The sequence below is a fragment of the Typopeltis vanoorti genome, chromosome 4, assembly GCF_054136105.1.
Source record: "Typopeltis vanoorti isolate ZY-2024b chromosome 4, IOZ_Tvanoo_1.0, whole genome shotgun sequence".
Classification (NCBI taxonomy): Eukaryota; Metazoa; Arthropoda; class Arachnida; order Uropygi; family Thelyphonidae; genus Typopeltis; species Typopeltis vanoorti.
Genome location: NC_143552.1, coordinates 49,833,385 through 49,853,847, shown reverse-complemented (window position 1 = coordinate 49,853,847; position 20,463 = coordinate 49,833,385). Strand labels below are relative to the sequence as shown.

The following is a 20,463-nucleotide window of genomic DNA, read 5'->3' as shown; positions in this document are numbered from 1 at the left end:
TTCAAATCCCTTCATGGGCATGGATATTTGTGATTGTCTGTGAAAATACTAGTGGTGGTGGTGGTCGGCAGTAGATGGCGTTGGTGTGGACGATGAAGGTAGTTACAGTTGGTGAAGTGGTGGAGACAGAGAATTGTAGGACATTCTTTGGATTCCCTGGAGGTGTATAATAATAATAATTATTATTATACTTAAACAGAATGGGAGAAGAAAGATTAGCGAAACAAGTGTTCTCTTCCAGGTTGGCAGGAAAAAGACTCAGAGGAAGACCAAGATATAGGAGGATTGATACAGTAAAAAGTGCCATAGATGATAGAAATATAAGATCTGATAATGTTGGAGTCTTCACAGATAACAGACTGATTTGGAAGGAAATTGTAGATAGGAAGTTAGTAATGATGTAATTTTTCATGTAGTACTATCATATCCTTTACACCTCTTGAGGGTATGTATCAGGAATTTTATGATTATTATTATTATATTTCCTGTATTAATATATAAATAAAGGAGTCTGAGTCAAAGGTACCATAAATTGAGTAATCGGAGTTGAAGGTGTTGTGTACGAGGGTGGTCTGAAAAGTTCTTGGCCTAACAATGAAAAAATGAATTTATAATTTCAAAATTATTTTTATTTTTCAACATAATCTCTCTCAAGTCTAATACATTTATTCCAGCGATGTTCCAATGGCATTATCCCATCCCTGTGGTGGTTTCTCAGTAAGATCTGCAAAATACCCCTATACGGCTGCATTCGCCTCTTGAGCCAAAGAAAGATGCTGACCAGCAAGGAAGAGTTTTAGTTTTGGGTAGAGATAGAAGTCAGAGGGAGCCAAATCTGGAGAATAGGGTGGATGTTCCAACAATTCATAGCACAGATCCCTTAATTTTCCCATTGCCAAAACACCTTTGTGAGCAGGTGCATTGAACTGATGAAAGATGATTTTTTTCTTCTGCAAACCTGGTCTTTTCTTGCTAATTTCATCGTCTAGTCTGGTTAAAAGATTGGAATAATATTCCCCAGTTATTGTTTTACCCTTTTCAAGATAATTAATAAACAGCTGGCTGGGTGGTTAGCATATCCGCTCTCCAGCCAAAAGGCCATGGGTTCGAATCCTGGCATGGATGTTTTTGATTGTCTGTGGAAAAAACTAGTGGTTGTCGGCGGTGGTATAGTTGGGGTTAGTTTTAGGTTGTGGAGAGAGAGAGAGAGAGAGAGAGCTGTAGAACCGGTGTCCTCTCTTGATGAGTCTATGGACTCCCTGGAGGTGTCAGGTAATAATAATAATAATAATAATAATAAATGCCTTTAGCCGCCTAAAACACTGATGTCATGACCTTTCCTGCTGATGCAACTGACTGTCTTCTCTGGAGCTGAACAACCACCTTCTATCAAATGTTTTGACTGCTGTTTGGTTTCTGTGTGTAATGGTGAATCCAAGTCTCATCCATAGTAATAAATCGATGCACACAATCAGTTTTATTCTTATTAAAACGCTCCAAGCACTGTTCACAGATTTTCATATGATTCCGTTTTTGATCTGCTGTGAGCAAGGGCGGAACCCATTGTGCACAAATCTTTTTCATTTGCAATTCTTCATACAAAATATATCCTGCACGTTCTTTTAAAATGCCTATAGTCTATGCAATTTCACGCACTTTGACTCATCCAACACCATATCGTGCACTTGATCAATGGTTTCTGGTGGTATTGTTGCACTTTTTGGATGTCCTTCACGTGGATCATCTTCAAGGCTGGTACGGCCACGTTTAAACTAGGCAGCCCATTTCTTAATTGTCGAAAATGAAGGAGAAGAATGCCTATAAACTTGTATGAACTTCGAATGAATTTCTGTTGCTGTTAAACCTTCTTTTACAAAGAATTTTATAACCACACAATACTAAATTTTATCCATTTCAAGGGATACAGACAACACTTTTGCTTTAGACAGCTGTATAAAACAAACTACTTGATAGAATGACTTGCAATTTCACATGGATGCTCATGACAGACATGCCAACTTAGAAAAAAAAAATCTTGCCAATAGTGTTTCCATCTATATCGAGGCCAAGAACTTTTCAGGCCACCCTCGTCCCAACTCCACAGCCCTGATACAAATGCTGCAGCTACTCAACACTTCATAATTTAACTGGAAACTCTCAGAATAGATTTTTCTACCTTTTTCATTCATAACCCTACTGTTTTTTTCTGCAACAATCTGCCTGTTGCGATATTCTTCAAATCCGTTAAAGTGTATGTTTTTACTTATCAGTTTATCATCTGTAGTATGCAAGCAGCACCTCTTGTGTATGTCCGTAATAATTTTCTTTTTAAAAAATTGAATAAAAAATATATTATCAATGTAAATACCCTTAAGCATCCCCCCCCCCAATAAATACATTATCTGGGGGGGGGGGGGTGCTTAAGGGTCAAAGCTGCATAACTGAGAGGAGACCTCCACATAGCGCCTTTAAAGGAATGCAGAGAACCGACCAGAGCTTCTGACTTAATGTCCAATCCTCACCTTCAGCATCCAGGTAGATACCTAACGAACAAGGGTGGGCTGGCAATTTGGATTTAGCTGACCAAATTGTATTCTTATTGGCTTAAACCAAAATATAAAATGATGGTACAACATGTTAGAATTTCATGCCAGCTGGGGCATTGCCCAGTTAAACAAGTCCCCGTTATTTTCGACAGGAAACCAGGGCAAACAGCAAAAAGTCAGCTACTGGAACAAATCCTAAAATACGCCCCAACTGAACATCGCCCGAATTCAAGATCGGTACTATCAACATAAGAAGCCTGAATGGCAAAGAAATGGAGCTAGCATAATTTTTTAAAACATGCAAACCAACCATTGTTTGGTTTGCATGTTTTTGAAAGAACACCATTGTTTGGTTTGCATGAACAAATGGTGTTCCTTCAAAGGAAAATAAATTTCTTGCTTCAGCATATATTGTCATAAGGCTGAAAGGAACACATTTTTGGATCTTGTCTTCCATCCACATTGTAAGCGATTTTTCCATTTCTGATAGGTTGTCTTCACATATTTTTGTTATGATGGTTGTTTTCATGCTGGCTGTTCCTTTTTAACATGTTCTTTTATACACAAGGCATCCTTTACTGTGGTATTTACTGTCGATACTGCAAGATCAAGTTCATGTATTATACCTGATAAGTGTTGTCCACCTTCATATTATCTGTAATTTAATCTCTATATTGGCAGTACATTTGCGAGAGGATTCGTTTTTTGAATGTTATCTTGGGAATTTCTTACATAAGTATGGATTTACTTATCTTGGAGTATGTTTGTATTTATCCCTCAATCAATTTATTATAATAATAACATCCCACATCCAAATCTGTGATATTAAGTGAAAAGTTAATGAACTACTCTGGTATATAATGAAATCAGGGAGAAGACGTACAATGAATAAGATTAGAGATAGCATGCACGCTTGTCATACACCTGATTTTATCAACCATCTTCCTGTATTTCCTTCGGTTCTGACTGCTGATTTACAATTTAAATATAGATATGTATTGCTCTGTTTAATATTTATTTACCCCATATAATTGTAGCATTTTGAAAAGCTTTTCTCTGGGCATCTTGTAATATGCATTTTCTAGATTTACAGAACTTATGTACATATCTTTGTTATACTCACATGATTTCTCATCTGTTTGTTATAAAGTGTAGCTCGATCTAGTAATTCATCTGAGAATTTGTCTATAACAAATATAACCATGTTGCAACAATTGGTGAGAGTGATCATATGGTCTTGAAGAAGATCTCTCTCCTAAGCTTGTCATACTTACTGGGCTGGTAAGTATGACAAGCTTAGGAGAGAGATTGCTTGGATCAGTGACATGGCATGTAAAACTACAAGGGCTGGTCCTGTGCAGAACTTTTATACCACCATTATTTGAGCATTTCTGGCACAAAATCATCTACTCCAGCCTCTTTTCCACATTTTAGGGACTTTTATATCTTAAGTATAATAGGGTGAAAGAAATTATTGTAGTGGCTGGAATGAATGATTTAAAAGGAGAAAGTATGACATGATTGAGGACTTGAAAGAATTACTGGAAGTAGCAAAACAAAAGAGTGAGAGGGTTAAGATAATGAGTCTGTTGCCATGGTATGACAGAGCAGAGTTGAGAAGTTGAGGGCCATAATAGCGAATGACTCAATGCTTAGGTTATGCAGGAGGAGTGGTGTGGAGGGAGGGAGTTTGAGAGGTGAAAGGACTTATACAAGAAGGATGGTTTGCATCTGAATGGATTTGGTGTTCGGAGACTGGAAAAATTGTTGTTGAATGAAGTGAAAGTGGATGTGCTGAATCAGGGGAACTAGAATTTTTTTTTTGGGGGGGGGGGCTGTTCAGTGGATATGTAGACATCAGTGAGGCAGTTGGGTGTAAGATTGTGCATAATATGCCTGAGTTAGTACCAATGATAACAAACCAGAATGGGATAGTTAGTATAAGGTGTCAAGATAGGGTGAGTCTTAGTGGTTTTTGCATTAATGCCAGGAGCATTAGTGTAGCTCGATCTAGTAATTGCATCTGAGAATTTGTCTATAACAAATATGACCATGTTGCAACCAATTGGTGAGAGTGATCATATGGTCTTGACCTGGGAGGCAGCTAAATGTGTGGAATTTTCAATTAAGACAGGGTATATGTGGAATTACTGTGCTGGTAAGTATGACAAGCTTAGGAGATTGCTTGGATCAGTGCCATGGCATGTAAAACTACAAGGGCTGGATGTTGATAGTGCATGGGAAGTGGTAAAGGAGTGTTTGAGGGAGGTAATGGTTGACTGCATACCTAGAGTCAGGAGAGTAAATCAAGTGGATTCAAGTAAATTAAATGGATGAATAACACCATTAAGCTGGATCTGAAAAAAAAAAAAAAAGAAACAATTTTGGAGGGAATTTAAGGAGAAAGATGACCTGCAGGCACAAGAACAGTACAAGGCACAGGCCAGAAAGGTAACTAGTGTGGTAAGAAAAGCAAAAGCAGATTATGAAAGGAAGTTAGCAATGCAGGCTAAATAGAATCCCAAACAGTTCTTTCGATATGCTGCAAGTAAAAGAAAAAATGTATGCGACAAAATGATTTTAATGAACGCTGATGGTAGGAAGGTAACGGAATCAGTCGAAATAGTAGAATTACTAAGTGAACACTTTGCAAAAGCATATCATCCAGATGGTGATATTGCACGAATGAGGGAACTAAGGTGTATGAAATGGAGGTGAATAGCATATTACAGAATCTTGTCTGTGGGATTGGATGGTATACCAGCTCGAGTCTTACCTAAAGCAGCAAAGACATTGTCAGTTCCCTTGACCATATTGTTTAATCTAAGTTCTCAGCTCCGGGTTAGTCCCAAGGGGGGGTGGAAAGAGGGGAAATAGTTCCATTCCATAAAGGTGGCTCCAAGACTAATATTGCAAATTACCGACCGATCAGCATATCGAGTCGTTGTCAAAGTATTGGAGAAGTTGGTCAATAGCAAAAGACAGGAATGGATAGATGAAAATGGGATACTACTCTATGGGGGGGACATGATTTTGTGAAGGGTAGATTATGCCTCAGTTACTTGCCCACATTTTATAATGTGAGTTCAGCAGTGACAGCTGAATTGGATAAGGGTAACGAGTTTACAGTAATACTGCTGGACTTTGCAAATACCTTTGACAGATACCACATGGAATTCTAATCAGAAAATTGCAGCACATGTGGATGGATATAGGGTTGGTAAGATGGATAGGAGGATGGTTGATGGAGAGATATTAGAGAGTAGTTTATTCAGCAGTAGAGTCCAAAAGAAGGCCTGTGACTAGTGGTGTACCACAGGGTTTTGTTCTTGGACCACTGCTATTTAATTTAGTCATTAATGATATAGGAAAGGATCTGAGAGGAATTGTTCAGTTATTTGCCAATGATGCAAAGTTGGGTACAGCAATAGTTGAATATACATGATGTCAAAATTTTGCAAGACAATTTGGATAGATTGACAGACTGGGCTAAGGAGAATGGATGTCAGTTTAATGTTGCAAAGTGTAAGGTTATGCATTTTGGGGTGAAAAGATTATCAGCAGTATACCACATTGGTGGAACCGTGCTCCAGGAAATTGATGAAGCCAGAGACTTGGGAGTGTTAGTGGAGAGGGAATTAAAGTTTAGGGGGCACATAGCAAAAGTGGCTAAAGCAGATCATCAGATCACTTGGTTACTGAAGAATACTTTGACGAGCAGAGACAAGTAGGTTATTGTTTCTTTTTATCGAGCCTTGATAAGACTCCATCTTGATTACTGTGTGCAGATCTAGGCACCAGGGTTTCTTGGTGATCAGGAGGAGGTAGAGAAGATCCTGAGGTGTGTGACCAAGATGGTAGCTGGTCTATGGAATGAACCTTATGAGAACAGGTTGAAGATTTATGAGTTACAGAAACTGGTTGATAGATGATATGATTGAGACATTCAAATTACTGATGGGTTTTTACAAGATTAATTCAGAGGAAATTTTTCAGAACAGGTGTTGGTGGTGGGAGAACTAGGGGCCATCCATGGAAACTGGGCAGGAGTGTTAGAACTAGGTTTTTTCCTTTGAGAGTGGAATAAGTTGCCGGAGTCTGTTGTGGGTGCAATGATTATGAATGAATTCAAAGCAAAGTGTGATAGATACTGTGCAAATGCTGAATAATTCTTGACATGATATTTAGGGCCTTCTTCGATGAGTCCAAGGATCCCTTGGAGTTGCCCGTATAATAATAAGTGTTATTTTTTGCCACAAAACTAATGTAATAAAAATAACTAACACTGGATTTATTGCTCGTAAAAATTTGATCCTACTAGTTTTGCCAAGTAAACTAGTGGCTTCATCTGGATTTAGATGAATATACAAATATAAATAAACAATAAGCTTTGATTATGAATCAATACATTACTAAAAAATACCAAATGCATAGGAACCATTACACAAGTACAACGAAACACGTGAAGCATGGATGCTGGCACATGGTCAGTCATTGTTCAGCAGGTGCGTCTGATAGTTAGCAGAGAAATTAAACTCCATGTTTAGAGATCTGATGAGTGACCTCCAAATCTCACAGAGAATCATGGTTTCTATTTAGGGTACCTTGTGAGTGGATTACCACTGTAGCCTCTTTTATGTTGCAGTAGCTGTCGTCTTCTATGTATCGCATGGAGCTCTTATCCCATTCAGTGTTGTGGTGAGTTTTGAAGAAATGGAATGCGAACCCTGAACTGTCCTCTCTGTTGTTGTTGACATCTACAATATGTTCCTTTTGTCTTATTTTTAAACTTCTCAAAGTTTGTCCTATGTAACAATTAAGGCCACAAAGGCATGGGATGTTAAAAACTGCAGGATGTTTGTTGAAAGAGTTGTGGTCCTTGGGTGAGTGTAACAGATTTCGTACTGTCATAATTGTTTTAAAAGCTACTCTAATGTCAGGAGATTAGCAATTTTTTTGAAAGTTCACAAACAAAAGGGATGGAAATTGAAGTTCCGTAATCTGAATCTCATGGATTTGTTTTAGAGAGTAGTATTCTTTTTGCCATTTTTTTAGGATATCCATTGCTGATCAGTAGTTGGAGAATAGAATGTAATTCTTCTGTTAATGTTCCTTCATCTCTTATAATATAGATCGTCCTCTTTTTCAGCATATGTACAATGCCCAATTTTTGTATGATATGGTGTAACGAGGAGAAATGTGGATAGTGACCTGTGTGAGTCGACATACGGTATACACTAAGAGAAATGCCTTCGTCTGCTTGTTTCGTAATTAAAATGTCTAGGAAAGGTAATTTTCTCTCATTCTCTACTTCTAAGGTGAATTTGATTTTATGGCGGAAGGAGTTAATAGATGGCAGAAAATCATATAATTTAGCTACACTGTGTTTCCATATTATGAATATGTCGTCTACATATCTCCACCATACTGATGGTCTAGGATTGGTAGATAACAAGACATCATATTTGAATTTTTTTTGAATAAGTCTGCACAAAGAGGAGATAGAGGGCTTCCCATTGCAAGGCCCAAAAGTTGTTTGTAGATTTTTCCATTCCATCGGAAAAAAATTTGAATTGAGACAGTGTTTATAGAGTTGAGAGATGTCTTGAGGGAACAGATTATCTGTAAGTACCATAACTTCATTCACAGGAACATTTGTAAATAACAATACAACATCCAGACTAGCTAGAATGTCCGTTCTTGAGAGAGAAATTTCGTTTAGTTTTTTTACAAAGTGTTGCATATTTTTGATATGTGTCCAAGTGGCTAATCTGCTCCTTTAGATGAGCAAGATGTTTTCATAACAAATAAGTTGCCAAGTTAATATTATCTGTGATCGAAGAAGAATATTGGTCTTGTGTACTTTTGGCAATCCATATAAACGTGGAGTTAACAGATGCATGGATTTCAATTTTTTCTTAAAATCTGTGGGCCATGTAGTCATGTTGCTTAAAAGGTTATTGGTTTCTACATGATTCATCTAAGTAGAGGTATCAGAAAGTAAAATTGAAATTTTGGACATATAATCAGTCGTATTTAAGGTAACAGTTGAGTTGCCTTTGTCAGCCTTAAGTACTATAATATCTTTATTCTTCTTTAAATTAGACAGTACTCTTTTTACTAAGGAGCTGATCTTTTTCAAACACACCAGAGCACATTCCTAAATTCCTAAAATAGGTATTATGTGTAACGTAGAAAAGGCCCTTTACTTTCTACCTGAACCTGTGCAATTGACATTAGATTAAAGACTGTGATTCCTCTCTCATTTTCTCATCCTCTTAAAAACAATATTAGCTCCTTTCTAAGGAGCTGATATTCTTTTTAGGAATCGTGAAGTTTACCTAATCCTATGTTCTTATGGCCTTAATTACATAGGACAAACTTTGAGAAGTTTAGAAATGAGACAAAAGGCAACATCAACAACAATAGAGAGGATAATTCAGGATTGGCATTCCATTTCTCCAACACTCATCACAACATTGAATGGGATAAGAACTCCATGCCATACATAGGAGAAGACTACAGCTCCCGCAACATAAAAGAGGCTATAGTGATCCAAGGTACCCTAAACAAATGACAAAATTAAACTCTGAAACCAACGAGTTTCAGAGTTTAATTTCTCTGCTAACTATCAGACGCACCTGCTGAACAGTGACCATGTGCCAGCATCCACGTGTTTCTGTGTACTTGTGTGATGGTTCCTACTCCTTCGGTATTTTTTTTAGTAATTTATTGATTCATAATCAAAGCTTGTTGTTTATTTATATTTGTATGTTCATCCAAACCCAGATTAAGCCACTAGTTTATGTGGTGAAACTAGTAGGTAACTAGTGGTATCAAATCTATAAGACCAATCAACCCAGTGTTAATTATATTTACTTGGAAAGTATTGATATGTATTCCTATTGAATATTATTTACTAGTGTTCTGTCGCTGCTTGTTTCATTTAACAGTCTTTCAAAGTAATTATTCTGGACATCTAGAATATCTTAACTTTTCACATAATCTTTATCACCTTGGATTCCTTTTATAGTATACTCTCTCTTTCATTTCTAATCTTATTCAATAGCCTCCAGAATGTATTGTGACTTTCTTGATAATCAGCTTCTATATTCTTACCTAAGTCTTCCCAAGTAGCTTTTGTTTAGCTACTTGTACACATACCTTAGCTCTCTTAAATTTTTTTTTTTTTTTCCCTATATTCGTTTTGGGTATCTGCCAACTTATTTGCTAGGAACTTTCTTTATGCTTTCTTCTTTTCTAGAACTGCTTTTTTTATCATCTTGTGTCCACCATGGTGTTCTTATTTTTCTATCCTTACAGATAACTTTACAACATGTCTGCCTGACTGAATCAATATTTTCTGGTGTTTGCGACTGACACTCTAAGGTATGCTTCTTGTTTTCAAACTGTTTCATTTTTTCTTGAATATTACTTATATAGTAAACGTTGCTTACTTTCTTTTTAAAACTTTCTCACATTTTTCTTTCCCCCCCCCCTCAAAATAATAATAAAAGAATTAGTAATTGCTGGTTGTAGCACTCGGCTTTGCGATTATTGAAAAAAATTTGTGACTCCCCTACTTTGCTCTAATTACAGCAAATTAATTTTATTGCCATCATGACTGTTTTCTAAATGCACTTTTATTTCTTATAGGATGAGGAAGTGGAATATGTGATAGGCGATGATTTTGAAGAAAGTGACATATCTGATATAGAAGATGTTCAGGTATTCAATATATATATTGCATTTGTATTTTAATGCAAAAGTGGAAAGCCACGAAGTGCTCTGAATATGTTAATATGACTTGCTGAATCCCTACCACATCCTCCTCCCACATATACATTGCAGAATTTAATGGCATTTTGGCATGCTAATGGGTTACCACTTAAAATTCTTAGACACTATCAGCATCTTGTCATTTATATCTATTGTGACTCCTTGGGTAACAGAAAATTATATTTATTCTTATAAAAATGTTTCTGATTTAAAGTGTGACCTCATTTAAAAAATAATCCTCATTTATCATCCTTACTTTTGTATAAGCATTTTTTATGGTTCTGTTTTACTGGTGTTTTGTGTACAGTTTATTCTAACTGAACAGAAGATGGTAACATGTATATGAACCATACATACACACACAAGAAGTTGTAAACCCATAGAACAAATTCATAGACAAATGCTTTAAAGAGGATGATGAGAATTTAGTTCAGTAAGTCTGGAGCTGAAGCATGCTTGGATATTGAAAAGTAGCTACTTAAAACTTATAATGTTCATGAAAATACCTATAGAAAAGGAAGAAACAGAATGAAAATGTTGTAGTGATTTGTCATTTAAAATGCACTCATTTAAATGACTGTTCTAGTTAAACTGAGCAAGAGTTCATCAATTAAGGCATCATCAGTATAAAATATAAAGTAAACCAACATAAATAACAAAATGAAAACTCCACAATGAAACAGGTGAGCTACACATAAATCACAGACACATTTTTAAATACTTTTTTTTTAAAAAAACAACAATTTTTACTCAAATTAGATATATACATTTGTATAATTTTGTCTAATATTGAATGTATGAAGAACAGTTTTCCATAATGGGGAACCTTTAGTCCATTTGTTTCTATTCAGATTGGGGTGATGATATAGAGTATCAACTACTTTATATAATCATTCTAAAAGAAAACATCTTTTGTATAGGATGTTAAGCTTCATCCAAAGGATCCAGTGTTTGGTGAAGATGGTGTTCAGCAAGTCCAGTTGATCTGGCTGATGGAATCTAATGAAGTTGAATTTTTCATCATGACATACAATCATAGATCTTCCAGTTTGGCTGAAGTAAGATAGCCCATAAGTGTATGATGTTTGATAAAAACTGTGGCAGGCTAGAAGCAGAAGTTATGCTTTGCATAACCTAGAAAGAAAGAAAGCTTACTAACTGAATAAAAAGTCATGTGGTGGAGTGTGGAAATCAAACTCCATTCACCTAGAGTGGTTTGGCAATATATACTTTAAGCACAGTGGAGGAATCTTGCAAATGTTCTGACTGAAGCAAAAAAATTGGGATGGCAAATACCAAAATTGGATAAAATTTGTTTATCAATATTATGATTATTATTATTATTACATGATCCCTCCAGGGAGTCCAAAGACTCATCAAGGGAGGGCACCTTCCCTACAACTCTCTGTCTCAATCAACTACACCAACCCCATCTGATGCTAATATTATCTGGAGAGCTATCCACTCTCCAGACAATCACAAACATCCATGCCCTCAGCGGAATTCGAACCTGCAGCCTTTTGGCTGGAGAGCGGATATGCTAACCACTCGTCCAACCAGGCTGGCTAAGATATCCATAATGATTTTCATATGAAGGGATGGGCAAAATTTCATTGGTTTGATGAGCATGTTTGAAATGCATCTAGAAATTGCTTACAGGCTGTGTACCCTGTAAGGCCCCTGCCTTAAGACATTTCCCTTTATGATGATCTATTCATACAATTTTCAGTTGATGATGAACAGAATATTTTTTCTGCCCACTGCAGGGTGAAGGTTCCCCCCCCCCCCTCCCCCATTGTGGGAGGTTTCGGGTCTACTACTCCCATGGTGACCCAGACCATATTGGGAGAGTGTATCTATACTTGGGTGAATGAATGAATGTATGAAGGTGGATGACAATCACAAACATCCATGCCTACACTGGATTCGAATCCACAGCCTCTTGGCTGGAGAGTGGATACATTAACCACTCGGCCAACCAGGTTGGCACAGTTTTCAATTATTATTATTATTATTATTGAGAGAGGCCTCCAGGGAGTCAGAGACTCATCAAGGGAGGCCAAATACTACACACACACACACACCAGCTATCATACTTATTCTTGAATTCATTCACACTACTTGCACTCACAACATCCGATGGCAATCCATTCCAATCACGCACCACCCTCTGAGAGAAAAATCTAGCCCCCACACCCTTGGCAGCTTTCATTCTCAGCTTCTAAGGATGCCCTCTCGTTCTTTCCCCACCCTCCATCAATTGAAATCCTGTATGACCCTTTCAGAAGTTTGTACATCTCAATCATATCACTACTCTTTCTCCTGTTTGCTAGTGTCTGCAGTCTATAAATTCTCAATCTATCTTCATAATCAGTATTCCACAATCCTGATATCATTTTTAACACACTCCTTTGTACTCTCTCCAATATATCAGAATCACAACGGAAACCAATAGACCAGACTTGTGCAAAATAGTCCAAGTGAAGTCTTAGCAAAGCCTTGTAAAGAGGCAAAATAACATCCTTATCTTTACATGTGAACGTTCATTTCAGCATTGCAATTAACCTAACCTAATTTGCAATCTTTGCTACATGACCCCTGAACTTCAACTTCCTATCCATTAACACCCCAAGATCCCTAGCCTAATCCCACCAATATAATACAACATTGGATATCTAATCATACCGAAGTGAATGACTTTACATTTACTGACATTGAACTGACACCCATTTTCCCATGCCTACAATTCCAGCCTATTCAAATCATTCTGGAGAGACTGCATATCAGCAGCATTCCTGATTACCCTACCTATCCTTGCATCATCAACAAATAACTGTATGTCACTTGTCAAATCCTTCCCAATATCATTAATGTACAGATTGAATAACAGTGGACCAAGCACTGATCCTTGTGGTACACCGCTTGTTACCTTAAACCTTGCAGACTCAGATCCCCTGTGTATTACTTTTTGATATCTGTCAGTCAGCCACTCTTATCCATGCAGCAGTCTGCCATGCTATATTCTGTCAAAAGCCTTAGCAAAATCCAAAAATATCATGGTGTATCCATTCCCCTTGTCTAGTTCAATGCTAACAATGTTATAGAATGTGAGCAAGTTGCTAAAACATGACCTTCCCTTAGTAAACCCATTTCTGAATGCAGGCCCTAACCAATTTTTCCAAAATCTTCACCACCACTCCTGAGATACTAATTGGTCGATAGTTGGATACATCAGTTTTTGCACCACCCTTGTGCAATGGAATTACCATACATTCCTGCAGAATCTTCCCTGTTCTGAGACTCATATTAAACATCCTGGTCAAAGAATGGCCAGTTCAGCTGAACACTCTTTTAGCACACGTGCTAATATCCCATCAGTCCCTATTGCTGAATTCTTATTCAGTTTGTGTAACAGTTCTAATACCTCGGTCTCACACACCTGCGTTTCTTCATCTAGTGAAGAGGTAACAGTGAGCTCAATGTTGCATTCACCTGGTTGATAGCTTTTAACAAAATGAGCACTCATTAACTGAACAACCTCTTCTACATCTGTAACCCTCATGCCATTTGGATTTAGAAGAGTTATTCTTTCATATTCATTCTTTGTTTTTACTTGCAGCATATCGATAGAATTCTTTTGGGTTGTCTTTAGCACACAGAGCCAGTTTCTTTTCATAATCAGACTTTGCTTTTCGTACAACAGTTGTGACTATTCTAGCCTGCTGCTTGTAATGTTCGTAACGGACATCATCCTTATGCAAACAGTATTCCTTCCACAACATCCTTTTCTTACGAATCTCTTGCTTAATAAGATTACACATCCATTTGACTCCTACTCTATTTATTCTTTGAACTCTCGGTACACATTCTGATATCGCATCATTTAAGTATTGTTTAAATGCTTCCCATGCACTGTCAATATTCTTTCCATCCAGCGACCGATCCCATTCCACTGAACTAAGTATACTCCTCAGTTGGTCATAATTTCCTGCTTTGAAGTTAGCATGTAACCTTTTCTGAATGGAACATTCATAAACTTAGTCACTTCCCAAGTGAGTACTGCATGATCACTGTCACCAACTGGAGGCAGAATAGTTATGTCTTTAACTGAAACGCCCTCTGACACTACAATCAAATCTGACACTCTTTGACCTCGAGTTCCTTCTGTCACATGCTGCTTGAGGAAGTTGCCCCACAACAGCTCAATAAATGCATTTGCATTCTTCTCATGAGATTCTACTGCTACCCAATCTATGTTTGGATAATTAAAGTCTCCCATTATGATTACTCTTTTCGCGCTCACCTTTTCTATTTGGTGATGCATTTCTTCATTACCAGCAACCGAACCACCAGGTCTGTAACAACATCCCACTATGTAATTTGTCTTGTTAGATTCCACCTCACACATTTTATTACAGATGGCTTCAAACTCATTGCGACATGAAATATTGTTAGTGGTATTACTACGTTCATAGCTCTCAACTCTAACTGGATTTAAGTCATGCAATATCATTAGCAACACACCCCCCTCCTCTCCTATCCATGCTATCATTCCTAAAAATACTGTACCCATGACACTCGATACCAGTTAGTAGGTCTGATTCTGATAGCCAGGTCTCATTAATTCCTACAATCTGAGGACGCAACATATTGACTAAGGCAACAAACTCTACCCCTTTGTTTCTGATACTAGCATTTGTGTACAGACATAATAATCTACTTGCATGTTCTTTTGTATACTCTTGTTTTCAGTCTGCCTGACACAGTTGGACATTTTGCAGATCTCTGTTCTTCTCTAATGCCTTACACATGTAGTCATCTTTGCACACATATGATGGGTCGGAACCAGACGAACACAAACCCGAAATCGTTCTCTCCTCGTCAACATTTCCATGACAAAGCCCATTCCCGTCATTAACACAGTTATATGCCAGCGTCGCTCTTACACTCACATTCACACCATTCCTCCCTTTATAATTTAATTTCCCTGACTCTCTGTGTTAGGTCTCATACCAGTTATTAGTTTTTCCAGACTCCTGATATGAAACTCATTCAGGTGTAGGCCATCCTTCTTATACAAATCCAATCCACCCTCAAACTCACTCCACACATCCAAAAACTCGCATCCATTCCTTCTACACAGCCTACGCATCAAATCGTTTGCCATCATAGCCCTTCTTTTTAATTCATTTTTATCATAGCAAGGTAATATACTAACTGTTTTCACTTTCTCACTCTTCACTCTCGCCTCTTCCAGCAACCCTTTCATGTCCTCTCTCATACTGAACTTATCACCAGTTAAGTCATTCGTACCCACTACAACTATGATTTCATTTACTTTTCTTTTCTGTTTTTGAATTGCTCGAGTTATATTTTTAATTTTTGCTCCAGGAAAACTTGATGTTATAACTCTCTCATCAATAGCATGTTTTATTATAGAGTTACCATACCAAATAACTTCTTTCTTTTTACTAACAATGTCACTTACCTGATTTTCATTATTTTCTGACTTACCTATTTCGTTGCTTTCTTGTTTCTTATTTTCCTGTTCATTTTTCTTTTTCTCCCTATGCTAATTTAAATTATGATCACTTATATTTATTAAACACATGTATTCACAAGAATATATTAATTTTATTACTGCAAATATTTCAGCGAGAAACTAACTGGTTGAAGTATTTGAACTAATAAAATCACTATATTGTTGTGAATATGTGTGTATAATAAATGTTATAATGGCACAAGTTCCATTAAAAAATTATCTAATTATGATCACTACCCATTTATGCGATGCTGCATTCACTCATATGACAGGTTCAGCAACATAATACTGCTATAAATCGACTGATGCACAATTTTTGTGGACTCTGTTTATTTACGATGCCATTGCTTGCTGTATTGCTTTCTCTGTATTATTCAGTATTTCACTGCGAATTATAAGCTGTTTATAACCATTATTCTATTTTCTTCCTGCTAATAATGGCAGATAAAAACCACCATTGAAAAGAAGACTCCTAAATTTATAACACTGGATATTAAGAATAAAATTAAATTTAATGCTGAGGCATCATTTTGACCAGTATGTGTGTTATATATACAGAGAAGATCTAAGATTCAGTACATAAATGTTTCATTTGCATAACTGACATAAATAAATGCTTGATTTACATCAGTTACATTACATGTTATTAAATTGTCATTTAATTTAATGGTATTAAATTGTTATTAAATGTCATTACCTTCATCTACAAGTGGATGAAGAGAGGTGGGAACAGATTTACTATATGTCAGTGGTTTAATATGTTTCATGACTGGGTGCACCTGTGTGTGAGTATTTATTTTAACAATCAAGACAAGACCTTATAAACCAGAGCTATCATGCTCATCTGGAGAAAGCTTTTACACACATGAATGCCAAAAGTGGGATTCTAATCCACAACCCATTGGTTGGAGATTGGGTATGTGATCCACTCAGCCAACCAGGCCAGCTATCACTGCTGAGGAATGAAGCACATCATATTCGTGCTCAAGGCTGAAGTATATGCATGTGTAATGCTTTTTTTTAACATATTCCTTTGATGTTTAGATCCTAAAATCTAACACATTAGTTAATCTACCTGTCCCCCCCCCCCCAAAAAAAAACTGCCTAAGCATTTAAAAATATATTTTCTTAAAATATACCAATATATATATATATATATATATATATATATATATATATATGTAGGAAGTATTTTTTTACCTTGGGTATAAATATGTTAAAGATACCAAGCAATTTTAAACCTGGTTTTACTCCATTTCCCAAGTAAGCAAACAGACTAAAAGTCAAGTTTGCGCCTGCAATTGATGCAAGTCTAACTGATCCCACAGGTAGTGCAGGACCAAGGCAACTCGTGGCAAAGGTGGAACAAGCTCCGATCACTAATCTTAATATTTACCCTTAATGCCAAAACACATCTCCAAGAAGGGGATGTATGATGTTTTGAATTAAAGGCAAGGGGCCACTACCCAGACCTGTTTCGACCTTTATTGAGGTCTCGTCAGTGGGAGCTAGGCTAGAAATAGAAATACCAAGATTTAGCAATACAGAGCTTGTAAGTATTTCGCCAAAACAAGTTACCATAAGGTGTTTTAACCTTATTAAATAAAAATCTCTGGAGGAGATATAAATGTAGGAAGTATTTTTTTACCTTGGGTATAAATATGTTAAAGATACCAAGCAATTTTAAACCTGGTTTTACTCCATTTCCCAAGTAAGCAAACAGACTAAAAGTCAAGTTTGCGCCTGCAATTGATGCAAGTCTAACTGATCCCACAGGTAGTGCAGGACCAGGGCAACTCGTGGCAAAGGTGGAACAAGCAGTGATCGGAGCTTGTTCCACCTTTGCCACGAGTTGCCCTGGTCCTGCACTACCTGTGGGATCAGTTAGACTTGCATCAATTGCAGGCGCAAACTTGACTTTTAGTCTGTTTGCTTACTTGGGAAATGGAGTAAAACCAGGTTTAAAATTGCTTGGTATCTTTAACATATTTATACCCAAGGTAAAAAAATACTTCCTACATTTATATCTCCTCCAGAGATTTTTATTTAAGAAGGTTAAAACACCTTATGGTAACTTGTTTTGGCAAAATACTTACAAGCTCTGTATTGCTAAATCTTGGTATTTCTATTTCTAGCCTAGCTCCCACTGACGAGACCTCAATAAAGGTCGAAACCGGTCTGGGTAGTGGCCCCTTGCCTTTAATACAAAACATCATACATCCCCTTCTTGGAGATGTGTTTTGGCATTAAGGGTAAATATTAAGATTAGTGATCGGAGCTTGTTCCACCTTTGCCACGAGTTGCCCTTGTCCTGCACTACCTGTGGGATCAGTTAGACTTGCATCAATTGCAGGCGCAAACTTGACTTTTAGTCTGTTTGCTTACTTGGGAAATGGAGTAAAACCAGGTTTAAAATTGCTTGGTATCTTTAACATATATATATATATATATATATATATATATTTTTTTTTTTTTTTTTTTTTTTTTTTTTTTTTTTTTTTTTTCCCGTGTTATAACAGCATTGAATTTTCAGGAATTTCTGTTATCAGTTTGGCTTTATCAATCAGGGTATTGCTCTTGTTTCTGTTTTTGAGTATTTACTTCAGTATTTCTCTGGATTCCAAAAAAAGTGATATGGGGACCAGTTATAGCAAGCAGCATAGAATGTCAGCTTGATATCTATTCTGATCGTGTACATACTACTTTTATTACACTGGTTTTCATAAATTAAGCAAAAAAGAGAAAAATCATGATAACTCTCGGAGAAAAGGATAAAATTTGAAATTCAGTTATATTATGTAAAAAGTGATGCCAAGTTCCTTTTTACATATCACACATCACATATTACAATCCATTTCATCTGTATCCAAGACCAATCGAGGTCGGTATTGTTTTTAAACAAGTCCCAGTTTGCTCTACAAAAGCAATACCAAGCATGCTCTGATTTGGAAAGAACCAGGGACATACTATCATCCCTCTAATATCTGTGAAAAGGGGCATTTGTTGTAGAGGTGGTGTGATGGTTTGGGGAAGCATTTCTTTTGGTGGATACTGACTTATATGTGCTTCCTAGCTGAACCATGAATGCAGCACCTAATAGAGACAAGGTCCTGAACCACCCCTATGTTCGTTTGTATGTGGATACAATGGGGGGGGGGGCATTTATCCTACAAGACTATAATGCACATTTTCATTGACAAAACTCGTGAACCATTATTCTCAAGAAGAGACTATCATGTGTATGGACTAGCCAGCCAGGTCTCCTAACCTTAATCATATTGAGCATGTCGGTATATTCTGGGTACTCCTGTTGCTGTTTTCAATCCCCTTTTTCTTTGGTTATTGCAAACTGAGCTCTTGGACACCATTATAAATAGTATGGAACATAGTTGTGACCACTGTATTGTTGTGAGGGATTACCACATTCCTTATTGAGATGATTTGACAATCTCATTTTAACCTCTTGTTTTCAACCATTATCTTGGTATACCCATTTGTTACTGAATCAAACTATTTATTTACAGTTTTCATAAGTGTTTTTTTTCACATCTCATATATTGCTTTTCATTGAATTGCTTAAAAATTTATTCGACAGTTTTTTAATATTGTGATTTTTCTCTTTGTTCCTTAATTTATGGAAACCAGTGTACATTTTGGACCATAAAGTAAAACTTTTATTTAGTAGGGCATTACAAATTTAATTTAGAAATGTCTTTATTTTAGGCTTGGACTTCAGCTGTCAGTGGAACCAGTTCTGAAGAAGAAAATTCTCAAAAGGTTATGCCTAAGAGGAAACGGGCACATGTAGAAATTGAATATGAAAATACACTCTCACATTCAAAAGCTATAGACTTCTGAATTTGAAGTAGTAAATAAATTATGTTTTATATTCTCTCTCCACTTTTTTTTTGTGTATCTTTATTTTTGAAAATGCACTATGCCTTCAGATTTTGATTTACAGGTACATTAAAAAAAATTCTTATATAAATTCAAAACTTTGCTCTAAGAAACAATACTGAGGATTAAAACAGAAAGCAAAGGTGACACATAAGATCATCTTTCTTTATTAGGTTAATTTTTTCATTTTTCCAATTTTATTCTTTTATTTTCCTAGTACCTTCTCATATACTAACTGTAGTTTTCTATATTTTTAACCCAAATATGCTATCCTAAATATTTTCTCATAAACATTATCATTTTAAGTACAAAACATTTTGCATAGAGGAATAAAAATAATAAGCTAATAGGAGATGGGCAGCCTTCTGAGGGGATGGTGCAGAACATCAGTAGAGTGGAAGTGACGGAGGCCATGAAGAGGATGAGGAATGGAAAATCGGTGGGCCCCGACAGAATTCCAGTGGAGGCATGGAAGGCACTGGGGAAAGAGGGAATTGACCTGCTGTGGGACCTGTTCATGAAAGTTTGCCAACAAGAAAATATACCCGAGGAATGGAGGGAGAGTACTCTTGTCCCCATCTACAAGAGTAAAGGGTATGCACAAGACTGTAAAAATTACAGAGGAATAAAGTTGATGTCTCACACAATGAAAATCCTAGAAAGTGTTCTTGATGGTAGATTGAGGAAGGAGGTGGAGAT

At 36.7% G+C, this 20,463-nt stretch overlaps 1 protein-coding gene across 1 annotated transcript in view; it reads left to right on the top strand.

Annotated features, from left to right (window-relative positions):
* The window catches only part of LOC150107289 (protein MAK16 homolog), a 113,123-nt gene extending 93,356 nt beyond the window's left edge, over positions 1-19,767 (top strand). Inside the window, exons 7-8 of the mRNA XM_090391136.1 lie at positions 10,203-10,274; positions 19,591-19,767. Coding sequence (XP_090247262.1) covers positions 10,203-10,274; positions 19,591-19,725 — 207 coding nt within the window. The 3' untranslated portion in view covers positions 19,726-19,767. The remainder of the gene's footprint in view (positions 1-10,202; positions 10,275-19,590) is intronic.
* Positions 19,768-20,463: the final 696 nt, after the last annotated feature.